The sequence below is a fragment of the Podarcis vaucheri genome (assembly GCF_965113315.1).
Source record: "Podarcis vaucheri genome assembly, chromosome: Z".
Taxonomy (NCBI): Eukaryota; Metazoa; Chordata; class Lepidosauria; order Squamata; family Lacertidae; genus Podarcis; species Podarcis vaucheri.
In genome coordinates, this window is record NC_138758.1 from 23,830,484 (window position 1) to 23,854,272 (window position 23,789).

Below are 23,789 nucleotides of genomic sequence, written 5' to 3' on the forward strand. Positions count from 1 at the left end.
CCCCCCGCTGCCTTGGACTCTCTGATGAAGCCTCTCTTCAGGTTCTTGTCAATGAACGCTCGCAACTCCTGCATCTCCCTGTCTGACATGGCATACAACCTGCCTACAGGAAGCTGTGCTCCAGGGAGTAAATTGATCTGGCAATCAAAGGGCCTATGCGGGGGTAGTTGGTCAGCTTCCTTCTCGCTGAACACGTCGCTGAGATCAGCATACTGCGATGGCACCTTCCCCTTCTCCATCACTTCCGTCCCTGCTAAGGTGGCTTGGGCCCCTGCTGACCCCTTTTCCCCCCTGCAGTGTTCTAAGCAATGTGCGGAACCGAAGGAAACCACTCTTTGATGCCAGCCCACCAGCGGATCATGTAGGGCTAGCCAGCTCATTCCCAAAATAATGGGAGCGCCTCCCAAGGTGGCCACATTAAACGCTATCAGTTCTGTGTGCCTTGCCACCCTCATTATCATTGGGATGGTCTGCAAGCTGACGCCTCCTCCCAACAGTTCCCTGCCATCGATCGTGGTCACCTGCAGGGGGTTGCTTAAGGGGATAGTCTGTATCTGGTGTTCAGCAGCAAACTCCTTGCTCATGAAATTGCAGGAGCTGCCTGAGTCCAACAGCGCCTTTATTTTTAGGGGGTGTCCATTTTGCAACTCTAGCGACACTTCAATCACTAGAGCAGGTCGAGGAGCTTCTGGCACTGGCACTTGGGGAAGGGGCACTTTCACTGCTCTTTGGCCTGGCTGCAGTGCCCTGCTGGCAACCAGGCGTTGGCTTTTACCTGCTCCGTTTCTCCCTGCTCTTCCCCCTCAACAGTTCCCACCATCCCTTGCCATTCCTTCCTCTGGGGGCAGACTCTGGCAAAGTGGCCTGGCTGTTGGCAGAGATAGCATTTCCGGGCTCCCTTTCCCTCCTTCTTCGCCCCCTCACTGGGCTTTGAAACTGCGCGCGCGCGGGCTGTTCCGATTTCCATCGGCTCTGCCGGCGGGAAAGCTGGCTCAGGAATGTCTGGAATGCGTAACTCCTTCCAACGTTCCCCTCTCCCTTCCCGCCTCTCCAAGGCTCTTGCCTCCTGGCGCGCTCCAATGGTCAGCGCAGATTTGGTCAGCTGATCCATAGACACCGCCCTGGGGCTCCTGGCCAGCTCGTCTTTCACAGCTGAAGAAAGACCTTCTTCAAATAGCATCTGAATGGGTGCTGCCGATAAATCCCACCCCAATCTGTGAATCAGCATGGTAAATTCAGTCCAGTACTCACGGACAGATCTGCTTCCCTGCTTGCAAGCCATTAGCTGTCTGCGCACCACCCCTTCCTCAATATCGCTGGAAAACATGATATCCATTGCACGAAAGAATTTCATAGTGTCCTTCAGGATATCGTTGTGCGTTGCCATCAGGGGTCGAACCCAATCTCGCGCCCCCTTCTCAAGATGCCCAATTACGAAAGCAACTCGGGATTCCTCATCAGGGAACTCATCAAACTGCACCTTCAGGGCATATTGCATTTCAGTCCTAAAGGCATGGTAATCCTTGGGGTCCCCCCCAAACTTCTGCACTAATCCTGGTACCTTTCTGGGGAACTGAGTGGTTCTCCCCTTCTTGTCTGCATCTTGAGCCCTCCTCTCCTCGAGCCTCGCCGTCTGCAGCGCAAGTTGGACCTCCAATGCTCGGTATCTGTCTTCCAAGCTTGGACCAGCTCCACCCCCTGCGGCTCCGGCTCCTGCTGGGTCGCTCATGATGCTTTCTCCTGCACAGGCAGCGTACAGAGACTGTCGGACTGCTATCAGGGGATGATTAGCTGCTTGTGCTTAAAATAGTGCCCCTTCAGAGTTTGTGCGACCCCACAAACCTCTGTGTGTGACAGAGCTCCTCAGACATGTCTGCTCTAGTCACTTGTAGAGTCCGACAGTGGCTGTCTGCGGAAGCGCTTCCAGCAAAGAAGTTCCTTAACGGAAACGCGTCTCCTGGACTCACGACGTGACAGCTTCCGGCGAAGCATAGGTCTCCCTGCAGTTGCTTCTGACACCTCCCCGCTATTTTCGCTCGAAGTGTCTCTCACCCCTTTCTCTCCCCTGCTGCTTCCTGCCTGGGCTGCTGCGTCTCTCTCAGCATTACTGAGATCCTCCTCCAGAGACCCCGCGCTCCCCCTGCTGGTCCCTGCTTTGGCTGTTGACTCTCTCCCAGTCTCTGGGAGCCCTACCACTTCCCTTTCCTCCGATGTCAGTTCCCTGACATCGGCCATAGCTGTTCTCTGAATATAAGACACCCAGTTTAAGGGGTTTGAAGTTGGGCAACGTTCAAGTTGAAAATATTTTGAAACCCTTGCTATGACAATTATGGGGTTTGACACAAAGCCTGCTTAACTTAGGTTTCTTTTGTGTGTGAATTTTGAACCAACTTCACAGCTGGAGAAAGAGGAGAATGAGAAAGGTTACATAATTAGGGCAATCACCAGACCAAAATAGGTGACCAAATGTTTTACTTGACTGCCTGGATCTCTCGATCTCTCTCTTTTTCTTTTTGTTCCTTTTTCCAATCCATGGTATTTAAACTGATTCAGTAGTTTTGAATTTGGATGCATCTAAGAGTATATACAGCAGAGATGGGAAACCTTTCAACCTCCAAACTTTGTTGATCTCCCATCAGCTCCAGTAAACTTGAGCAATAGCCAGGGATGATGGGAGTTGTAGTTCAGCAACATCTAGAGGGGCACAAGTTCCCCCCATCCTGATCTGTGGTGGGCTTTCTTCTCTGAACCATCAGTACTGTCAACACATAGACTATACAAGAATAATGGGCTGTATTAAAAAAAAAATTCACTATAGTTGTGATCAGCTTTAAATCTTGGAACTCATTTGCGTAAATGACCACTTCCTTCTGCAGTGTCCTGCCTGTTCCCTAAGATTTGACATGGATGATAGTCTCTACATCCTGGCTGTAGCTGAGGGGGGGCTGGTTGGAATTTTCAATTAATGCACCTACCTAAATTGTGGAGTGTTCTTTGGAAGGCTCATTTATTCCTCCTGTCATTCACCACCTGCTTAAAACTTTTTTTAAGATAGGATTTCTGCTTTCCTGTTCATTTTATAATGACCGACCTATCGTATTGTTTTAAAGACTTTTATTGAATATTGTTGTCTTTGACATGATGTAAAATAAACAATGTTTTACATTGATTTGATTAAGATAAAAATGGATGTACTTTTTCTTGTATATAATGACAATGCTGTAGGAATCTTAGATAGTCTAAGACAGGTCAGGGGGCATGTGGGCCTCCAGATGTTGCTGGACTGCATCTATTGTTCCTCACCATTGACCATGCTGGCTGGGACTGATGGGAGTTCAGAGTCCAGCGACACTCAAAAGCCCAACTATTTTCTACCCCTTCTCTATACATGATAGCTCTCCTACCAATGGGTAATATTTTTATAGGAAAAATGTGTACACCATCATATGTGGCTGGGGAAACCCAACCAGTGGACAGGGTATAAATAATAAAATTATTGTTGTTGTTATTGTTGTAGTTATATGTGGAGAACATGTGAATCCCTGTTTTGTCTTGTGTGTGCGTGTGTTATAAAGCCAAAGGGTTTTTCTGCATGATCTAGCCCCTATGGAAATAAGTTGTCACAAAACTGGGATAGGCAAAACCCAGCACCCTGATAGAGTTATAGGTCTCTCCCTCCTCATTTATCAGACTGATCATTTGATGAGGGGAGAGGAACTGATAAACTCCTACCTTGTTGAACAGCTGAGGAGGGGGCATATATGTGTATATATGGGATGGCCACACCTGCTTGTGGTAAAGTGTCAGCCAGGAGTGAATTTGGTTCTCTGTTCAAAAAAGGTTAGCCAGCACTGGCTTGGAATAGGCATCCCTGGCAAAATAGATGTGCAGGTGTGTTTTTTCTTCACAGGCAAAGGTTTGTGAGATTTGAAAACATGACCATTCCAATACTAAAAAATATATATAAGTTCTCCACCAAAATGAATGACTTACTTTTTCTAGCTACGCAATTATAGAACAGTTAAAGGGACTGCTGTATAAAGGACAGTATTGGGTCTTGTCTGCTATTGTGAAATGAAACTGTTAATGCATGAACCAGACTTTGAAGTATTTTAGACAGAGTAAAGGTAAAGGAACCCCTGACCATTAAGTCCAGTTGTGACCGACTCTGGAGTTGCGGCGCTCATCTCGCTTTATTGGCCGAGGGAGCTGGCGTACAGCTTCCGGGTCATGTGGCCATCATGACTAAGCCACTTCTGGCGAACCAGAGCAGCGCATGGAAACGCAGTTTACCTTTCCGCTGGAGCGGTACCTATTTATCTACTTGCACTTTGACGTGCTTTCGAACTGCTAGGTTGGCAGGAGCAGGGATCGAGCAACGGGAGCTCACCCCGTCGCGGGGATTCGAACTACCGACCTTCTGATCGGCAAGTCCTAAGCTCTGTGGTTTAACCCACAGCGCCACCCGCGTCCCGCGTTAGACAGAGTACTTTGACACAAATGTATGTTAAACCACCACCATGCATTGACTTAAAGAACTGCATTGACTTAAAATGCATTGACTTAAAGAACTATAAAAAGTGGGGCAAAAAATGCAACCAGACCCAGCATTTCAACTTGTGTAGGGGAAGAATGCACCCACCTGCATTTTCCCCAAATGCATCTTGAATATTCTAGAAAGTCACATTATCCCCCTCCCTTTTTTTTTATAGGTCTCTGAAATACAAGCTAGGTCAGCAGTCGTGGCTTGGGGTCCTCCTTTTGTGGTGCAAAATGGCGAAACACATCTCACCTCTACAAAGTTCAGATACGAAGTGGCAATCACAAAGGGTGGTAGAAATGGAAAATTTAAATCATTTTATGTGTAAGTCCAATTTCTTTATTTTACCACGCAACTTATCTCAGCTGACACCTTGCTCACTTTCCATAGAAAATATTTTAGACAGTGTTTATGGATTTTTTCCAGTGCTGTTTTTCTAAGGACAGCCTAGAGGCAGAATCTAAGGGAGCTTTGTAAATAGACCCACATAAGTTAGTCTGCCCCCCTCCCAACCAAAAAATAATTCCTGTGCAGGGTGCAGATGAGGAATGGAGCACCTAATCTCTCCTTTGCTAGCCAGTTCACTCACCTTCATGGAATACTGGTCCTACAATTCCTTATATACCTGGGCAATGAGGAATTGCATGCAGACAAATGCTAAATTGTGATGTCCCGGGAGATAGAAGTTTTGAGATACTAATCCAACATTGTGGGAAACTACGTAGGATATGCTTGAAAGAAAAATGGCGTTGTTGTTTGCATAGGGTGTTGTTGTGGAAACTATCTAATTCTCACTATCATAATGGGTTCTTCCTTTTGCAGGGAAGAAGAGATGACTTTTACTCTTAATGATCTCAGACCGGCAACCGATTACCATGTCAGGTGGGCACCAAGAACAAAAGACTTGAGAACACAGCTGTTCTTGTTAAAAGTAGCTGAATTGCCCTGTAGATACCTCCCTTGTTTGAAGTTGCTTAAAGATATAAGGATTTGGAGAAGGTGGGGGAAGGCAGGTGATAAAACTGAAAAGCGTAGGCATACAAATGGTGCAATAGATCTTTTCCTTTACTGTTTTTAATAATGCTTCTGGAGTTGCATCAAAATACTAGACCAGGGCAAGCAATTTTATTTGGTCAGGCATTTTAAACTGGTTTTATAGCCTCTGACTGCATTTTTGTTTTATAATTTGTGCCTCTCATTTTTGTTGATTGATCTATATTGATTTGTATTGTAATATAATGTATTATTGCACATGCCCACACAGCTACCATTCCCTGTGAATCCATCAGGGTGAAGAGTTATTTAGAAAGTTGTACATAAATAGATATCAAATAGTACTTACCCCCTGCAAAATATTTTCCGCTGAGCCTCAGTACCACCCTAAGTTGTGTTAGGGTACTTGCAAAACTTGCATTTGGGGGCAGAGTTACCCAATATAAAAAGTAACCACAGAAGAGTATTGCTGCTTGGTGGCTAGATTGTTCCCAGCTATGACATAGTAGTGAGGCTCTGAGGATAGGGAAGGCCAAAATGAAGGCAAGTGTGTTAAGCGTTCCAACCAAATTCATTAAATACGTGAAGATGCCTTCTTCTAATGCAAGGGTGGCTATTCTTTATGCACATGCAGATGACTAGAACCAAGGCATATTCCTTATTGAAATAGGGAAAAGATTGTTATCTTCTCCTACATTTCAAGCCTGGTGAGACACAGGCAATGGGTTCCTGAAGGAAAAGTGCAGGGGGGGGGGTCCTGTGTGGCTTTGAAACTGTTCTTAGGTAGGGGGCAGACCTGTAACATGGTAGGAATGTTATGTTTGCCAAATGCAATCCTACAAGTGACTGTGACTCAAAGCATTATGACCAACCACAGTCTCAACTTTCAGATCTCAATTCCATTAGGAAAACTTCCTTAACTTTTTTTTTTTTTTTTAATCATACAGAGTTATAGCCTCAAGTAGTACCACAAAGGAAGCCGTTTCAGAGCTGGTGACTTTTACTACAGATAGTTGTGAGCCAGACCCTCCAGCTGCACCGAAAGTAATCAACAGAACCAAAAACAGCCTGAATTTACAGTGGAAGGTAACTGAAAAGCCAAAATGGATTTTAAACCAGGGTATTTTTTAATAGCAAGATTTATAGCGTATCTTAAGTAAATCCATTGTTCCTCTAATTGTGAATTCTGTGATATAGTGCAGACAGAAATGGAGCTGAAACAAGACAAATGAGAGGGAGGTAGTGCCATGCTTAGGAGAACCCTGTGGTATGCAGAAGTACAAAAAAGGGAGTGAGTTTGTGTGTACGCAGGGAGGATTGAGCATGCTCAGGAACATATAATGCTGGGTGTCAATTTGAAAAGAAAATACTGGGGGAGTAAAGTGACCGGCTTCAAATCCCTTACTTACAGCTTACAGCATGGGTGAGGGACAGCTTTCACCCTGAGAGCAACCTTTCAGTGATGGGCAAGTGAGCCAAAGGCAAAAGTGGGTTTAGCAGCAGTTGCAACTATTACATTTGGACTGTAGGCTACATTCCGGCCATGCAAAAGCCAAAAGCTTCTACATGCAAACATGCACACACACCCTTCTATCTTCTATCCAGGCAAGTAAGAGGCATTAACTTAGTCCAAGGACATATTGCATTCAGGCAAAGTCACTAGAGGAGGGCTTGGAGCAGGGCTAGTGAGAGGCACGGCCTGAAAAAAGTCCTGAGGGCCAGATAAAAAGCTTCCTGAGTTTGAGTTTGCTGACCTCGGTTTGTAGTATCGAGAAGGAGACTGGCTAGCTGGCTCGCTGCGCGGGAACACTCACATTAGCGGATAAGGATGCGCAGCAACATTGCATGTCCTACTTATTTAAACTGAATCTCGTTTAAACAAACAAACATACTGCATGTTAAGTTCAGTAGGATGTGTTGTTCTACCTGAGGCGTTAACCTCAATGATGAATTACAAGGAGTGTGTGAAGAAGGACTGGAAGCCTCCTCCCCTCTGAGCAAAGCGTAAGTACATGCAAGCATGCATAGGCCTCACTGATTAACTGACAGTATGGAAAATTTTTAGTACATCCTAATGAAACTTGATACGCAGGTAGATCAGGACATAACAGTTCCTAGAAAAATCAGATGTTCAGCATTACTGTAGACTTCTCATTCAAAACACGGGACTTAAAGTATAACCTAAAAAGGTTTCCTTGTGAATCATCTTGCAGTCCTTTGGGGGGGGGTAAGGTGTTATATACACATGTATGTATGTATGTATGGTCCTTTTTTCCTACTCATATTGAAATACTGCCTCTCAATGAGGCCAAACTTAGATTCACAAAATGCGCTCTCTCTCTCTCTCTCTCTCTCTGTGTGTGTGTGCTAAAGAAAATCACTCACATTTCTTGCTTGCCACATTCAGAGTACACAGTCCTCTTCAGAATAAGTAGTTGCTGCTTGTTTCTGAATGTTCATTTTCCGAGACAACACTTAAGACCATTGCTGTTGACTCTGAAAGTGTATCCCAAAATGATTCCGTTACATCCAGAAATCTGAAACTGGGTGCCTCTGTAGGTCAAGACACACTTAATTACTAGTGAATCTAGTAGACAGAACTGTAGGCAGCAAACCTACCTTCTAACAGAGGTCAACACTCCATTGCAGAACAAACCACAAACTGAACATAGGATAGAATATTGAGCTACATAAACTACGTTACTGGGGATGTGAGGCAGTGCGTCCAATAGCAACTGGGAGCATACATTCTTCTGCTTGAAAAAAATACTAGTTTTCAATATACTGGTTATAAATATACATATGCATGTATGCAATAGGTTTATGTTATGTTATCGATTCAGGATTGGCAGACCTATTACTTATTAGGATAGAGAGCTAGAAATTTGCCTCTTTCAGTAGCTGGGCAAAGTAAAGCTTTCCCTTTTCCCCTTTTTAGACCTCCAATGACAATGGCTCCAAAATAACTAACTACCTTTTAGAGTGGGATGAGGTGAGTTCCTTATTTCAGAATCAACATCCTAATCTTGTCAAACTGAAATTGTATGTTGCTCAAGTCCTCTCTTTTTTGTACTGGCTAATGGATTGCTCTGTATTTGTGTAAGATTAATAACAGTCTTCAGTATAGCACTGAGAGATCCTCTATAATTGGAAATATTGCAAGTAGGGGTGAGAATCCTGTAAGGTTGCCATCTTGTCAAGGAAGTGGTTTTAACCATTTTTATGGTATGTTGAACCAGGGCTACTGGAGGGAGAAAAAACTTGTTAGCACCTTCGTTTGAGTGTTAATACCCATGAATCAACTGCTTCAGATTTTTTATGAACAAATTAAGGATTGTGTTGCCCTTGGTGCCTTGGAAAGTGCCACGTAAAGAATTAATAGAATAACTAAGCACTTCAGAATCATTGTAAACCTGCAGAAATCTGGCAAAGGCTAGCAGGCCCCCTAGTTAGATAGAAAAGATTTATTTGATCCCTACTCATGCAGTTCTACCTGTTGTCATATGGTTACTGCCCCAGGGAAGTAAATCCCATGATACTTTGAAGTGCATGTGAATATGGCCCAGGCAACAGGTTTTCTGAATTTCACAAAAAAAAACCCCAACCCTGAAAATTGGAATCAGAATTCAAGTATGCCTACAAAGCAAATTTATAAACATTAGCAGTTGTTATAGGATCATAGAACCTTGGTTCCTTTAGTCAGGAATCTCGACATTTTTCTTTCCAGAGGCCAAGAGCAAAGAGCTCAATTAGGTGTTTAAACAATTTTCACAATTTTGGTTTGTAGGCATCAGCCATGCCACTGCATGCTAGTCGCAGAGAAACCACAGCAAATGAAAAGCTATCTGTTAATAAATGTAATAGCTGCTGTTCTAAACATAGTATCTTCCCACAGTGGCTTGTATTATTTGAAACCATACTGATGTAGAACACTATAATAGCAACAGGTTTTAAAAAATCATCCAAATCCTTCTGCATCATTGGATTAATTTCAGTATGTCACAGGCAGCCATTCTAACCATTGTTTTCATACCTTCCTTTTTTTCTTTTTTCTTTTTTTTGCTTCCTATAACCATTGGGGTAGTTATTGTGGGAAACAGGAGAATGGACCAGGTGGACCGTTTATTCGCTGGGCCATTAGCAGGGCTGCCCTTACGCACTCATGTAACATGATGGAATGTTCCTGTACAAAACAACAACACATTTGCTCCAAACCATTCCCTTGGGGCAGTTTTAGCCAATCTGTTCCCTCGATGCACCTTTTCTATGTTAAAGGATTTTGTTTTGTAAATGAAGGAGATTTTTTTTTGTCATGTATAGCCAAGAGTTCTCACAGAGCTAGTTAGGCCTTGCCTTAATGGGCTATCTGATTTCATTTTTGTTTCTCTGAAAAGGGGAAGAACAACGCATACAAGGAATGCTACTACGGTCACCTGAAGCAGCACAAAATTACCAAGCTGACCCCCTCCACAAAATTTAGATTCAGGTTGGCAGCCAGAAATGACATCGGGATAAGGTAATAACGGGTTGTGCAATTTTTTGCAGTTCCCATTCCATTCTTAACAACGCAAGTTCTTGCTAATCTTTTGACTCCTCCCCACAGTGAGTTCAGCGAAACATTGGTATGTTACACACTTGGAATTGTCCCCCCACCACCTCTGCCTCCTAAACTAAAAGAAGCAGGAGTAACTTGGTTATCACTTGAATGGAGTCCTCCGGCTGGAGTATCCACAGATGACTCTCTGACCTACGTTTTAGAAATGGAAGAAGATGGTTCGGTAAGCTTCTGGTGCTTGGAAGCGGGGAGAATAGAAAGGAGCAGCTTCCCTCTGGTGCAGATTAGAATGTTGCCTAGCAAATAATTACATGCTCTCTCATTCAGAAATCCCAGTGGAGTTGGTAGTAGACTATCCCTGAATCTTCCAGGACTAATTTAATGCTGAGTTGTTGTTGCTCAGGGGTCCAACCTATAGAAGGTAGGGGCAAAGTCCAATGAGTAGGTAAACATCTGAAGCACACCTAAAGGCTGTCATAGACTTTGTAGTCACTGTAATCTTGTGCAGCCTATGTGGGTTGTAGTTGCTGAGCTACAACTCCTATCGGTGCCAGCAAGCAAGCATAGTCAATGGCTCAGAGTGGGACATAGACTGATATGAACTGGGGCTAACCTGATCTGCTTCTTTATTTGAGATGATTACTTAGATATCACTTACCTTGTGGGGGGAGGTTCTGTTATGATAGCATATAACTCTGTCTGTGGGGCTAATGCATCTATATACCCTGGGTACAAGGATTTGACCTGCTGACATTAAAATTGTCATAGTTGGCTTTATGCAAATATAATTCATTCACTGGATATTCTCTGTTACAGTTTTATTGACTTCAGGAATGTTTAACATCCTCTTCCTTGGTGTAATAAAACTGTAGTTACTGCATGTGCACATACAAATGTCCCCTTTCTTCATCTTCTCCCCACCCCAGAATTATGGTTTCCAAGCAGGGTACAACGGAGATGAACTTTCTTGCACTTTAGAAGACCTTACAAGGAGCACTTCTTATAAATTCAGAGTATGTACCAAATTCAAGCATTATTAAGTAGTACTTAATCATATTTGTTATATTTATATGCATATTTATATGCAGATACCAGGAAAGCCAAACATCCGCTATGAGCAAATGGAGTTTTTGGAAGGAACCCTTCAGTGTAGTCCAGATAACTGACTTCATTTAGTCATAAGAAAAAATACCAAGATAACTTGAAATGCTCTTAAAACCTTGAAATACCTTCCTCTGTGCTGGCAGATTCTTCACTTCATAGGAGATCCAACAGCCTATCTAATGTTTTCTGTTTGCTAGCGCAAGAGCCCCACAAGAGCACTAGCAGATGGCAGAGTTTAAAGGCTGTGCAGCAAAGGAATCCCAACACAGCATAGTGCCAGCAGAAACTTGTTGTGCAACCTTATTTGGTGCTGTATTAGTGTTTTTCCTTGTGCAACAACCGCGCAACATGCATATCACTAAGTGATTTTAACCCAGCGCTACGCTGGATAACACCCCCTGGCTTTTTTGGGAGGGTTGGGGCAGAAAATGGTGAGAACCCCCAGGTCTGTTTGCCAGGCTTCCCTTTGAACACTTCAGTTTCCTACCAAGTCATCCTTCGTGTCTCATCCTTCTGCCCACCCACGTAACTATCAGGACCATTTACAAATCCCTTTCCTCAAATAGTAATGTTATTGTCTTCCTTTTTAAAAGAGAGTAGGCTTCTAGGTGACTGAAAGTGCTGGGGAGCAGCAGCCTTTGCCATGATTTTCTGCTTGCAGGCTTCCCAAGAGACATGTGGCAGCCCATTCTGAGAAGCAGGATGCTAGACAAGATGGATCATCTGCTCTGCTCCAACAGGGCTCTCTTGGTGATCTTTTTATAGAGGCATTTGAATGCAAGCTTGTTTGTTTTTAAGCTGATGTTTGTTCTGTTTGTGATGTGACAGGTGTTTGCTCACAACAGTGAAGGTAAAAGTGCCCCCAGTGAGGTAGTAGAATTCAGCACAATCCCCGACAAACCAGGACCTCCAAGTAAACCAGCTGTAAAGGGAAGGATCCATTCACATAATGTGAAAGTTACCTGGGGTATGTGAACTTTAACTTTATGCAGTCAGGTCTCTCTCTTCCCCTACCACCCACTCCATCTGCACCGTTGCATAAAAAGAAAAGACACTGGCTACACTTCAGCTCTCTGCCTTTTTCTGATTCTGTATGAGCATGTAATTAACTGCACAGAAGTAATGAGCAAGAGGCTCATTAGTCTGGGCTGATGCATTTTGCGATTGCCTGGATCGCTGCCTGTTTAGCATGCATGTATAGATGTGCAGTATTGCTCATAATTCCTATTTTCTTTGCTTCCCACATGGAAAGAAGCGGGGGGGGGGGACCTAGGTCCTGCATACACTGCACGTCATCTGGTGCATGGCCATGTGTCACTCAATGCCAAATTTTCAAAACAGTACAGATATTTTAACTTGGAAAGGCTCTATAGTTACCTGGTGGAGGGCTCGGGATCAAACAAACAGTGGATCATTTTTCAGCTCTGACTCCTTTTTCTGAGCACAGGTCTTTATTTTGACCAAAATTCCGTTTGTGATGGAACTAGTTGTGTTTATTTTAAACCATGAGTTTCTTTTCATTTCTAAATTCTGCCTTTTCTATAGATCCACCAAAGGATAATGGAGGGTCAGACATCTCCGTGTATGTTCTAGAAATTTCAGAAGCATCAGTTGGTAAGTGACCGAACATGTTAAATGATTTGCTTAGTTACGATCATGTCTGTGTTTCACTTCTGTACGTGACAGGGATCACTCCTGGATTTGTCTAACTTAAAACTTAAGAGATAGTAATTTTGTTTTGATTTATCTGCACTCACTTTTTAGCCAAGATTGGATCCTCGGGTGACTTCTTAACCATTTATAACCATTGTGTGCTGTCAAGCACAAGCCTGAAAGCAGCAAATATTTGTCATCTGTGGAAGGTCTTTCCTTTGCCTGGAATGAGAATCCGCTCCCAGGGACTCATTGAGAGGCAGCCCTATCCATGTCCTCTTCTTGGTCCTCTTGGTGTTCCAGTTGCCACACTGCTATTTGTAATGTTGCAAAAGTCCATTTCCCTCTTTCTCCCCACCCCCTGACTATCGATTGATATTTCATTTTTCTCTTAGGGAGTAAATGGGAAGTAGCATGTAGTGGTTCCATGAGAGAACATGTATGCACTCAGCTCAGCCCTGGTACGTCATACAGACTGAGGGTCTTCTGCATTGGTAGAGGTGGCCAAAGCCAGGTGAGCAAGGAAGTCCCTTTAAAAAACACATGAGGGGAGGGGGATGTGTGTATTTCACTATACACAGCATGTGCACCGAAAGCTGCAAAATTGGTTATTATCCATAGAATTCAATATCCTTAGAATATCCATTTTCATCTAGTCATTTTAATTAAATATAAAAAAGCAGGTTTATGGCCTCGCAGGGCTGCAAAATATGGACTTTAAAAGTAGATGAGCAGTGTCTTATCTTACTTATTGCACACAAAGGAACTCAAGGTGACGTTCACGTGGGTCAGACCTGCTGGGTGTCAGCAGCTTTGTTGCATCATCTGCCTTCAAGACTGTGCCCCTGGGTCCATGGTTGAAATCGTCACAGTTAAGAAGGATTGCTACCTACTGGGGTATAGGACCCGCCCTATTTCACTGTCCTTCCACATGCAGAATACATCACGATAACAACAAAAATGGAGGTTTAGTGAAGGTACAGAACTTGGGTTTAGCTTGGCGCAGACTTGTCATGTTCTGAGGGCAGAGTTAACACACACACACACACACAGAGAGAGAGAGAGAGCACTGCTTGAAAGAACATGTTGGAAGTGCATGTGAAACGAATGTTTTGTATTTCAACACCTGTAAGCCAATATGTGTCTTCATTTCTAGGCCTCTGATATACTCATTGTTCAGACATCAGCTGTTCCTCCTGGGCCATGTAATTCTCCATATCTGGCTGCAAGACCCAAGACCAAGGAACTCAGTCTTATTTGGGGTAAGATCTGGCAGGAAATGGGGGGGGGCATTCACTTGCAAGTTGGATCAGCAAAAAAGGCGTAGATGATATTATTATTATTATTATTATTATTATTATTATTATTAGATACCTTCCTCTACCCCAGGGGCTCAGAGAGATATATACTAGTTTTTCTAAATATTAATTGTTTAGAATGCAGAGCCAGAGGCCAACCAGCTCAAACATGGCCAGAAGCCCATCACCAGCCTGATGTCCCAAATCCAATAACCCAGCCTATAGCTCTACAAACTCAATAGATTTAAAATCATAGATCAAGGCATTGTACTTTGGGTAGATGAAGGTGGTGAACAGCTTATGCAGGTAGTTTGGCTCCCATTTAAAAGTTGCACAGCCATTGCCTGCTCATCACTAAAATGCTGCCTCGAGGTCCTGCAGAGAGGGCAGTGAGCAGTGTTGCTGTCACAGTCATAACAGAGGAAAAGTATATTTTACAGCCATAATTTGGATTTTTTTTTGGGGGGGGGGGGTTAACAGCACCATGCCAAGGGCCCCCTGAAGTTGGCACTGGCCCTGCCCAAGGGGCTCACAAGGCTGGAAGGAGCCAATAAAATAAAAATTGCATTCTAACCATCAAATATATATTTTTATTTTTAAAAAAATCAGTATCACACCATAAATATATTGTGCACAGAACCATACAAAGTGGGCTGGGCTGAGCTCAGCCTGGGTGGTGCTGGGGTCTCTGGACCTTCGCCCTAGAAAAATACTTCTTTCCAGCAGCCTCACCAACTTTCCCTGACAAGCATTGTTAAAGGTGGTGGCAGCGGCAATCATAAGGCAATAAAAGTAACTAACAACCACTCATAGTTTTTTGTTTGTTTTTTTATTATTTTATTAAACGTTTTCTTGTTTACAGTGTAAGTGTAATGCCTCGTATTCCCCCCCCCCCCATGTAACATTTTTACAAATCCGTTTCATTTGTTGAGGCATTAGGGGGAGAAGAAGAAGAAAAGAAAGGGGGTGGAGGGAGGGGAGATGGATGGGGGTGGGGTCGGGTAGCGGTGTTTCTATTATGCTTAATGTATGTAGAGTTTGGTGTCAGCGTTGCTTGTGCTGTTCACTTGTGTTCCTTTGGTGGTGAGAGAGGTTGGGGTTGACCTAGGGTGTGATTGTTTGTGATTGGCTGTGGTGATCTTTGTTTTCGTGTGTGAGTGAGGTGGGTGGGTGTTTTGGATCAGGTTAGCCATATTGATTTGTATGCTGTTGGCGGATTATTGTCATTGTCCTGTTGGGCTGTGTATGTGATAAAGGGGAGCCATACCGGGGTGAAGGCGTCTTCTTCTGTTGAGGTTACATTTTCTCCCAAAACGTGACATGTATTCCTATTTTACAGATCCCCCTGCCATGGATGGGGGTTCAGAGATAACAGAGTACATTCTGGAAATAGCAGAAGGTAACAGAGATGAACGGAGGCAAATATACCGGGGCGAGATGCCAGAATGCACAGTGAATGGTCTCATTCCTGGGAGGACATACTGTTTCTGGACACAAGCAGCCAACAAAGCTGGGGTATCTCATCAAATTCTTTTTTCATAACAACAAATTGCTTATAGAATTTATCTGTGGGTGGGTAGGTTGTAGAAGCAGGAAATCCAGATCAGGGTATGCATTGTTATCATTTTTGCATGCCTTTAAATCTAAATTTCATATAGTTTTGAAAACTTGTCTGGAAAGGTTGAATTTTGGCCAGTGTTTAAATATTTTCCCCATGCAAGCATGATGACCTGGCCACAACTATTTAGGCAGCACATGTTACTGTCATCCTCCCACACCATATTTCAGGCTTAATAAAGAGCTTAGCTTGCCCTTTTATCTGATGCACCCTGGCAATGCCTCTATTTGTTCTGACCTCCATTTCCAATTTACTTCAGCTGCCGCCACTAGTTGGGTCATTTTGAATTTGAAACGGAATCTGAGAGATCCCAAACAGCCTTGGCAAGCGTTGCTTGTCTTGTTGCCCCCACACATCTGCATCTGCCTAAAATATGCCTGGGGAATGGAGTTTGTAAATGTTCTTACCTGCCTGGTCTTCTGGCGGTGATTTTTGATCCAGGCAAATGACTATATACCATTCTGATCTCAAAGCAGAAACAATTGCCATTGGTTGAAGGACTGGCACCCTTTTCAGTTTGTTTGTTTGCTTGCTTGCTTGCTTGCTTGCTTGCTTGCTTGTTTTCTGCAGAGAATTATTTCAATCTAGAAGGACAGTCTGTGTCAGTTACTAAATTTTTATTTATTCTCTGATTTTAATTTCGGCCTGAGTATATTAAAGCCTCTTTTCCCATTCTTGAATGCACCTGAGAACTTTCTTGGTTTTCCCTTTTAAAGTGAAGGAGAAATAAATGGAGAACTAGATGGAAAGTAGCTTGTGAGAAGGGAAGATTCTAGAGGCTTGCTTCTCCCGTCTTTCACTCAGCCTTTCCAATTGATCACTTGCACCCCCCCCCCCGCCCTAGCAGATTGGAGGTTCCCAAGAGCCAAATTGGCCTAAGGAGCGCTATAGTCTCTCAGGCAGTAACTACTGCAGGAATCCTGAATCCCTTTCCTTGAGTAAACCTGAAGGGCAGAACATAAAGAAACCAGTAGGTTTTCAGGTGTCGCTGCTCTATAATGGCTGCCTCTTCTCGACCTCAGAAGTCGAACAGAATCCGTTCCAGAAGTCTGTTCAACTTCCAAAACATTCAGAAACCAAGGTGCAGCTTCCAATTGGAAGCTCCTGTAGCCAATCGGAAGTCGTGTTGGACATTCAAGTTCCAAAGAACGTTTGCAAACCGGAACACTCACTTCCGGGTTTGCGGCATTCTGGAGTACCAGATGAGTACCAAGGCATTCGATCAACCAAGGTACGACTGTATTCAGATTATATGCCTGATGGAATCGCACTAGAAGATGTATGTGTACCTTCATGCAAACTTAGTAGATCAGTATAAGATGCAGCCGTGCTACATTGCTAATATGTCAACCACCTCTTATAAATGAGAATAGAACAGGATAGCTCAGCTGGTTAGACTGTAGTGCTAATAATACCTAAGGCTGCAGGTTCAATCCCTGTGTGGGACAGCTGTATATTCCTGCTTTGCAGGAAGTTGAACTAGATGGTCCTCAGGGTCCATTCCAATTCCAACTCTACAATTAAGTGGTCTAGAAATGTCTTAAATTAGAATAAATAACATCACATAAAAGCCAGCATGTCAAAAGTAAACTACTAAGGGTTCTGCTTCAGATCCAAAGTTTGGAGGGCTGATAGTCAGAAGACCAGTTTTGTAAGGAATGCTACTGAAAGGGATTCAGGATTCCTGCAGTAGACCAGTTTTGTAAGGAATGCTACTCTGTGCCGGAGAGGCACAGAGTGTTTTTAAAATGTTTTTAAAAATTTTCTTTGGATTTTTTGTATGTGGGGGGTGGGGGTGGGATGGATGTTTGGTTGGGCTTGGGGAATTATTATTTTTTATTTTGATGTTTTTGTAATTTTTACATTTTTTGTTTGTATTGTTTTATTGGTTTTGTTTGTTTGTTTAAGGTGTTATTTTGTTTTTAGGGGGAGGGGTCAGGGCTGCCGGGGAGTGGGCCCCAGCCCACAAAATGGCTGGGGCATGTTCCACAGGGGGGGATGCACTGGGACAACCGATCTCAGTGATCACGGGTAGGAGGAGGAGTTACGCTAAGACCAGACCATGTCATTACAGAGGAGGCAGGTTTAGTCGTTGTCTGAGGACTATCCCTGCCTCCGGGTCTGGTCCTGACCGGATGGATACTAGAATCAGCAAGGGATACCCACATGACCTGAAGGTGCTGCTGTGCAATGCCAGGTCAATGATTCATAAGACCACTGCCATCCATGACTTGATCATGGATGGAGGATTTGACCTGGCATGTGTAACAGAGACTTGGCTGGATGAAGCAGATGGGCCTGTCCTTGCCGCTGCTTGTCCACCAGGTTTCTCTTACGCACAGCAACCCAGGTCATGTGGGCGGGGAGGGGGGGTTGCAGTGATTTTTAGGAAGTCATTAGTTTGCACCAGGAGTCCTATTGGGAAGACCCAGTTTTCTGAGTGCATGTTCTGGAAGTTGGGCAATAGGGGCAGTACAGGATTCCTTTTGGTGTACCGACCTCCCCACTGCGCCAAGGATTCCCTGCCCGAGCTGCTTCAGGTCGTGGCGGATGTTCTCCTGGAGACACCTAGCTTGGTCGTCCTGGGGGATTTTAACATCCATGCCGACACGACCTTACAAGGGGCCGCTTGGGACTTCGTGGAAAGCATGGCCTCCATGGGGCTGTCCCTGAATAAGTCTGGCCCAACCCATAGCCGTGGACATGCCTTGGACCTGGTGTTTACCTCTATGGATGTTGGTGATCTGACACTAAGTAAAAGCGAAACGAAAGAAGTGCCATGGTCAGATCACTTCCTGGTGCAACTGGACTTCTCTGCGACCCATCCCCTCTGCAGGGAGGTGGGACCAATTCGGATGGTCCGCCCCCGCCACTTAATGGATCCAAATGGTTTCCAGAGAGTGGTAGGGGATGCTTTATCCCATGTTGATGGCCTTTCAGCTGATTCCCTGGTGGCCCGCTGGAATGTGGAGTTAACCAGGGCTATTGACTGTTTGGCTCCGAAGCGCCCTCTCCGATTGCATGGAGCCCGGACAGCCCCGTGGTTTTCCACGGATCTGAGGGCAATGAAACAATCGTTGAGATGGCTAGAGCGCCGGTGGCGGATAACTCATTCCGAATCTGACCGGACACAGGTTAGAGCTCAACGTCGAGCCTACCAAGTGGCGATAGCGACGGCGAAGAAGAATTTCTTCACCGCCTCTATTGCATCTGCAGAAAACAGCAGCAGGAGACTTTTTCAGGTGGTTCACAATTTAGCGGAACCACCTGCAACATCGGGGCCCAGTACGGGCCACATGTTCTCCTGCAATGATTTCGCAAAGTTCTTTGCAGATAAAATCGCTCAGATTCGGGAAGAAGTAGACTCCACCGTGGGAGCAGGGCCGGGGCGGGAGAGTGCAAGAGTTCTGTCTAGTCAAGTTGAGTGGGATCAATTCCAATCTGTTACCTCCGAGGATGTGGACAGGCTGCTTGGACGAGTGAAACCAACCACCTGTCTCCTGGATCCTTGCCCATCCTGGCTGATAAAAGCTAGCCGGGAAGGACTGGGCGATGGGCTTCGTGGGGTGGTGAATGCTTCCCTCCGTGAGGGAGCCTTCCCAGACCCGCTGAAAGAGGCGGTTATTAAACCGCTTCTTAAAAAACCATCTTTAGATGCGGCCACGATGGCCAATTATCGCCCAGTCTCAAATCTTCCATTCTTGGGCAAGGTGATTGAGCGAGCGGTTGCCGAACAACTCCAGGCACGCCTGGAAGAAGCGGACCATTTGGATCCCTTCCAGTCGGGATTCAGGCCTCATCATGGGACTGAAACTGCCTTGGTCGCACTGGTTGATGATCTCCGGCGGGCTAGGGACAAAGGTGAGAGCTGTTTCCTAGTTCTGCTGGATCTCTCAGCGGCGTTCGATACCATCGACCATAGCATCCTTCTGGACCGTCTTGGGGGGCTGGGAGCTGGGGGCACTGTTATACAGTGGTTCCGCTCCTTCCTCCTAGGCCGTGTTCAGAAAGTGGTGGTGGGGGATGAGTGTTCAGACCCCTGGGCTCTCACTTGTGGGGTGCCTCAGGGTTCTGTCCTCTCCCCCATGCTTTTCAACATCTACATGCGGCCGCTGGGAGAGATCATCAGGAGGTTTGGGCTGGGTGTTCATCAGTATGCGGATGATACCCAGCTCTACCTCTCTTTTAAATCAGAACCAGTGAAGGCGGTGAAGGTCCTGTGTGAGTGTCTGGAGGCGGTTGGAGGATGGATGGCGGCTAACAGATTGAGGTTGAATCCTGACAAGACAGAAGTACTGTTTTTGGGGGACAGGAGGCGGGCAGGTGTGGAGGATTCCCTGGTCCTGAATGGGGTAACTGTGCCCCTGAAGGACCAGGTGCGCAGCCTGGGAGTCATTTTGGACTCACAGCTGTCCATGGAGGCACAGGTCAAATCTGTGTCCAGGGCAGCTGTTTACCAGCTCCATCTGGTACGTAGGCTGAGACCCTATCTGCCTGCGGACTGTCTCGCCAGAGTGGTGCATGCTCTGGTTATCTCCCGCTTGGACTACTGCAATGCACTCTACGTGGGGCTACCTTTGAAGGTGACTCGGAAACTACAACTAATCCAGAATGCGGCAGCTAGACTGGTGACTGGGAGCAGCCGCCGAGACCATATAACACCGGTCTTGAAAGACCTGCATTGGCTCCCAGTACGTTTCCGAGCACAATTCAAAGTGTTGGTGCTGACCTTTAAAGCCCTAAACGGCCTCGGTCCAGTATACCTGAAGGAGCGTCTCCACCCCCATCAGTCTGCCCGGACGCTGAGGTCCAGCGCCGAGGGCCTTCTGGCGGTTCCCTCACTGCGAGAAGCAAAGCTACAGGGAACCAGGCAGAGGGCCTTCTCGGTAGTGGCGCCCGCCCTGTGGAACACCCTTCCAGCAGATGTCAAGGCGATAAACAACTACCTGACATTCAGGAGACATCTTAAGGCAGCCCTGTTTAGGGAAGTTTTTAACGTGTGATATTTTATTGTATTTTTGGTTTTTATGGAAGCCGCCCAGAGTGGCTGGGGAGGCCCAGCCAGATGGGCGGGGTATAAATAATAAATTATTATTATTATTATTATTATTATTATTATTATTATGAAATAGACTCAACAGTTCAGTAGCCAGAGAAAGAACATTCCCAGTTTGTCAGTTGTACAACATTGGCAGTCTGTAAGAATATTGAATTGGTCTATCTCTTTGCTCTTTTTTAATCTTGGGGTCCTCTCTCCCTACAGCTTGGTCCTTCCTCAGAAAAGGCAGAGCTTTCTACAGCTCCAGGGCCCCCAGAACCATGTCGCGCCCCTGTGCTAACTTGTAAGACAGCTACTTGCGTAGTAGCCACATGGGAGGTATGTTGTTTATTTACATATAATTCATCTACTCCATGGTTGTTATTCAAGCCCCATTGAAATAAATGTGAATTGCAAAACTCTCAATTTACAATTGTTAATAATAAAAAGCCTTTGTGTGCATAATCAATGAATCCAATAGGGCACACTAACTGTTTCAGTATGGCACTTCAGATTCTTGCGCATTTCACATAAATACAGGATTTTGTGAATAATTCTGTTTGGTAGCCAACTCTCTTTTACTAACTAAAACAGCCCTTACTTGTTTACATGCTTGCATTTTCATCTCGGAAAGCAGACGATGGTAGAGAGAAGAAATGTGTAGGAATTGTTTCTTTTGTTAAATTCTTTATCTAGTTGGCGTTCCACTATATATCGCTTTGCCATTTTTGTAAACCAAATAGATTTGTAAACTATTTTTTCCTTAGAGGAGACTCATTGAAATAAACATGTCTAAGTTAGGTCCATTAATTTCAGCAGGTGTGCTCTGTGTAAAACTTCATTGAATACCATCCATAGAGCACTATGACTGATTTCCCCCCCTCTAATTTGGCACTAGCCAAACCCATTCCTGTATCGTATCTGGACTGTCTGATGCACTTGTGAGTTGCTTGTGAGAGCTTTTCTTTGTAGCAGTCCATGAACCCTAGTCTAGAGAAAAGCAGGTGTAGCCACCTTCAAAGGGACTTTGCAGAATTGCATTTCCACTGGTTGGTCGAACTAACTCAATCAGCTTTGGCTTCCTACTGCTGTAGCAGGGGCTGAGCATAGCACAGAGAACCCTGGGGATTCTATTGCACCTTTGATTGCTTCTCATTCTAAATGCAGCTCTAAAAGCTGAGGGGAGGCTCCATGCAACTGCATGTAGGCCATGATTTTGATTAAAAGGCAGAGATTAAGAGCAGCACCAAGAACTAGATGGAAGCCATCATTATGTAGTCAATGTGTTCATCAGCTGATGCCTTTATAAAAAAACAGTGTTGTGTTTTAATGTTCCTTCCCTGTCGTCAGCTGTTCCTTCCCTATCGTCCAGTCATCAGGCAGAAAGGTGGCGTATACATATTTAAATAACGGAGTGACCTAATGGAAGTATTAGGTTAGAAACCAGCAGTCTTATTTTCAATAAGTTTCTCCTGTGCTACAGGAATATACATGGAATATGTTTGCAATCGATGAGAAATTTTGGTTTTTCACTTTTTGGTTTTATTTACTTCAGGTTCCAGCAGGCAATGGTGCAGATGTTACTGAATACAAATTAGAATGGGGCCAAGTAGAAGGATCCATGCAGATAATATACAGTGGCCCTCTTCTGACCTATGAAGTGAGAGGGCTTTCACCTGCAACTACATATTATTGCAGAGTTCAGGTAAGTAAATCTGGATGCATCCACCTTTTTTTTGCTCAATAGCTATTTGTTCTAATGAGATATTAAACAGGAAGTTAGCTCAGTAATTCAGAGCTGTGTTGCGTGAAAGATTTTTTTTTTTAAAAAAAAAAACTATTCAAGACTCTTCTGACCCCAGAGCATCCTCAATGGCCCATGGCTCTCACTTTATCCACCCCTCTCTGCTAGAAGTAGGTGATTCTGTCATATTGCATCATGAGGCACAATTCGATTCTTCCACTAGTCCGGATGCAAAAAATGCAACTGCTCATCCTGAAATCAAGCTGTCTGTTGCATCTTTGGAAAATTGGAAACAATATAAAAGTCAGGTAAAAATGGTTAAGAGTATTTACAAAAGAAGAAGAAGAAGAAGCTAAAATTACAGAATGAGAGGATGTTTAATCAAACTTACAAATAAACTGTGAGTTCAATCCAACTCACAACTTATGAACAACTTGCATATAAACACAGACTTGCCATGGACAAATTCAATTATATTTGGAATCCATTCTCACAATAGTAATAAGTTAAGATCTGGTGAAGTATAATAACAACTTAGTACAGTGGTACCTCAGGTTACATACGCTTCAGGTTACATACACTTCAGGTTACAGACTCCGCTAACCCAGAAATAGTACCTCAGGTTAAGAACTTTGCTTCAGGATAAGAACAGAAATCGTGCTCCGGCGGCGCGGCAGCAGCAGGAGGCCCCATTAGCTAAAGTGGTGCTTCAGGTTAAGAACAGTTTCAGGTTAAGAACAGACCTCCGGAACAAATTAAGTACTTAACCCGAGGTACCACTGTAAAGTATATAGTTTTGGGGGGTTACCCTCCCCCCCTAAATTTCTGCGCAGGTCTGATTCTCTTTTTCTTTTTCTCTCTTTTATTTATGTCACATCATGTTTAGTGCACATATGATTATGTACTTTTTGAACTTTCAATAAAGCATGAGGTTTTCAGATGCGACTGCCTCTCTGATTTTGTGTTAGGCCATGCTCCCAATGGCAGCCATTTTTCTTATGCCCCTCCTCCCCTAGCAGCTATTTTGTGATTGGCACCCAGAGCACACTCTCAAAATTCAAAAAGTGCCATCTGGTCCAGAAAGGTTGGCAACCCCAATAATAGGGGAAGTAAAATAGTCCACTTTGTCTGCACCATTCAATCCCCCCCTCCCCGGTCTCTGCCATGTTCCCAACACATACCTTTTTTTCCCCAAGCTAAAAAAAGCTTCAACCTTTGTAACCAAGCCCTTGTTTGCAAGATCTAG

General features: G+C 44.5%; 1 protein-coding gene across 3 annotated transcripts in view; it reads left to right on the forward strand.

Annotated features, from left to right (window-relative positions):
• The window catches only part of FNDC3A (fibronectin type III domain containing 3A), a 66,179-nt gene that overhangs the window by 34,186 nt on the left and 8,204 nt on the right, over positions 1-23,789 (forward strand). For all 3 annotated transcript variants that reach the window (XM_082208514.1, XM_082208516.1, XM_082208515.1), the window contains 14 exons: positions 4,713-4,864; positions 5,363-5,422; positions 6,481-6,619; positions 8,472-8,525; positions 9,928-10,049; positions 10,137-10,311; positions 11,015-11,101; positions 12,021-12,159; positions 12,738-12,806; positions 13,241-13,359; positions 14,002-14,107; positions 15,483-15,658; positions 21,025-21,138; positions 22,355-22,504. In XM_082208514.1, the coding sequence (XP_082064640.1) occupies positions 4,713-4,864; positions 5,363-5,422; positions 6,481-6,619; positions 8,472-8,525; positions 9,928-10,049; positions 10,137-10,311; positions 11,015-11,101; positions 12,021-12,159; positions 12,738-12,806; positions 13,241-13,359; positions 14,002-14,107; positions 15,483-15,658; positions 21,025-21,138; positions 22,355-22,504 (1,662 nt within the window). The remainder of the gene's footprint in view (positions 1-4,712; positions 4,865-5,362; positions 5,423-6,480; positions 6,620-8,471; positions 8,526-9,927; positions 10,050-10,136; positions 10,312-11,014; positions 11,102-12,020; positions 12,160-12,737; positions 12,807-13,240; positions 13,360-14,001; positions 14,108-15,482; positions 15,659-21,024; positions 21,139-22,354; positions 22,505-23,789) is intronic.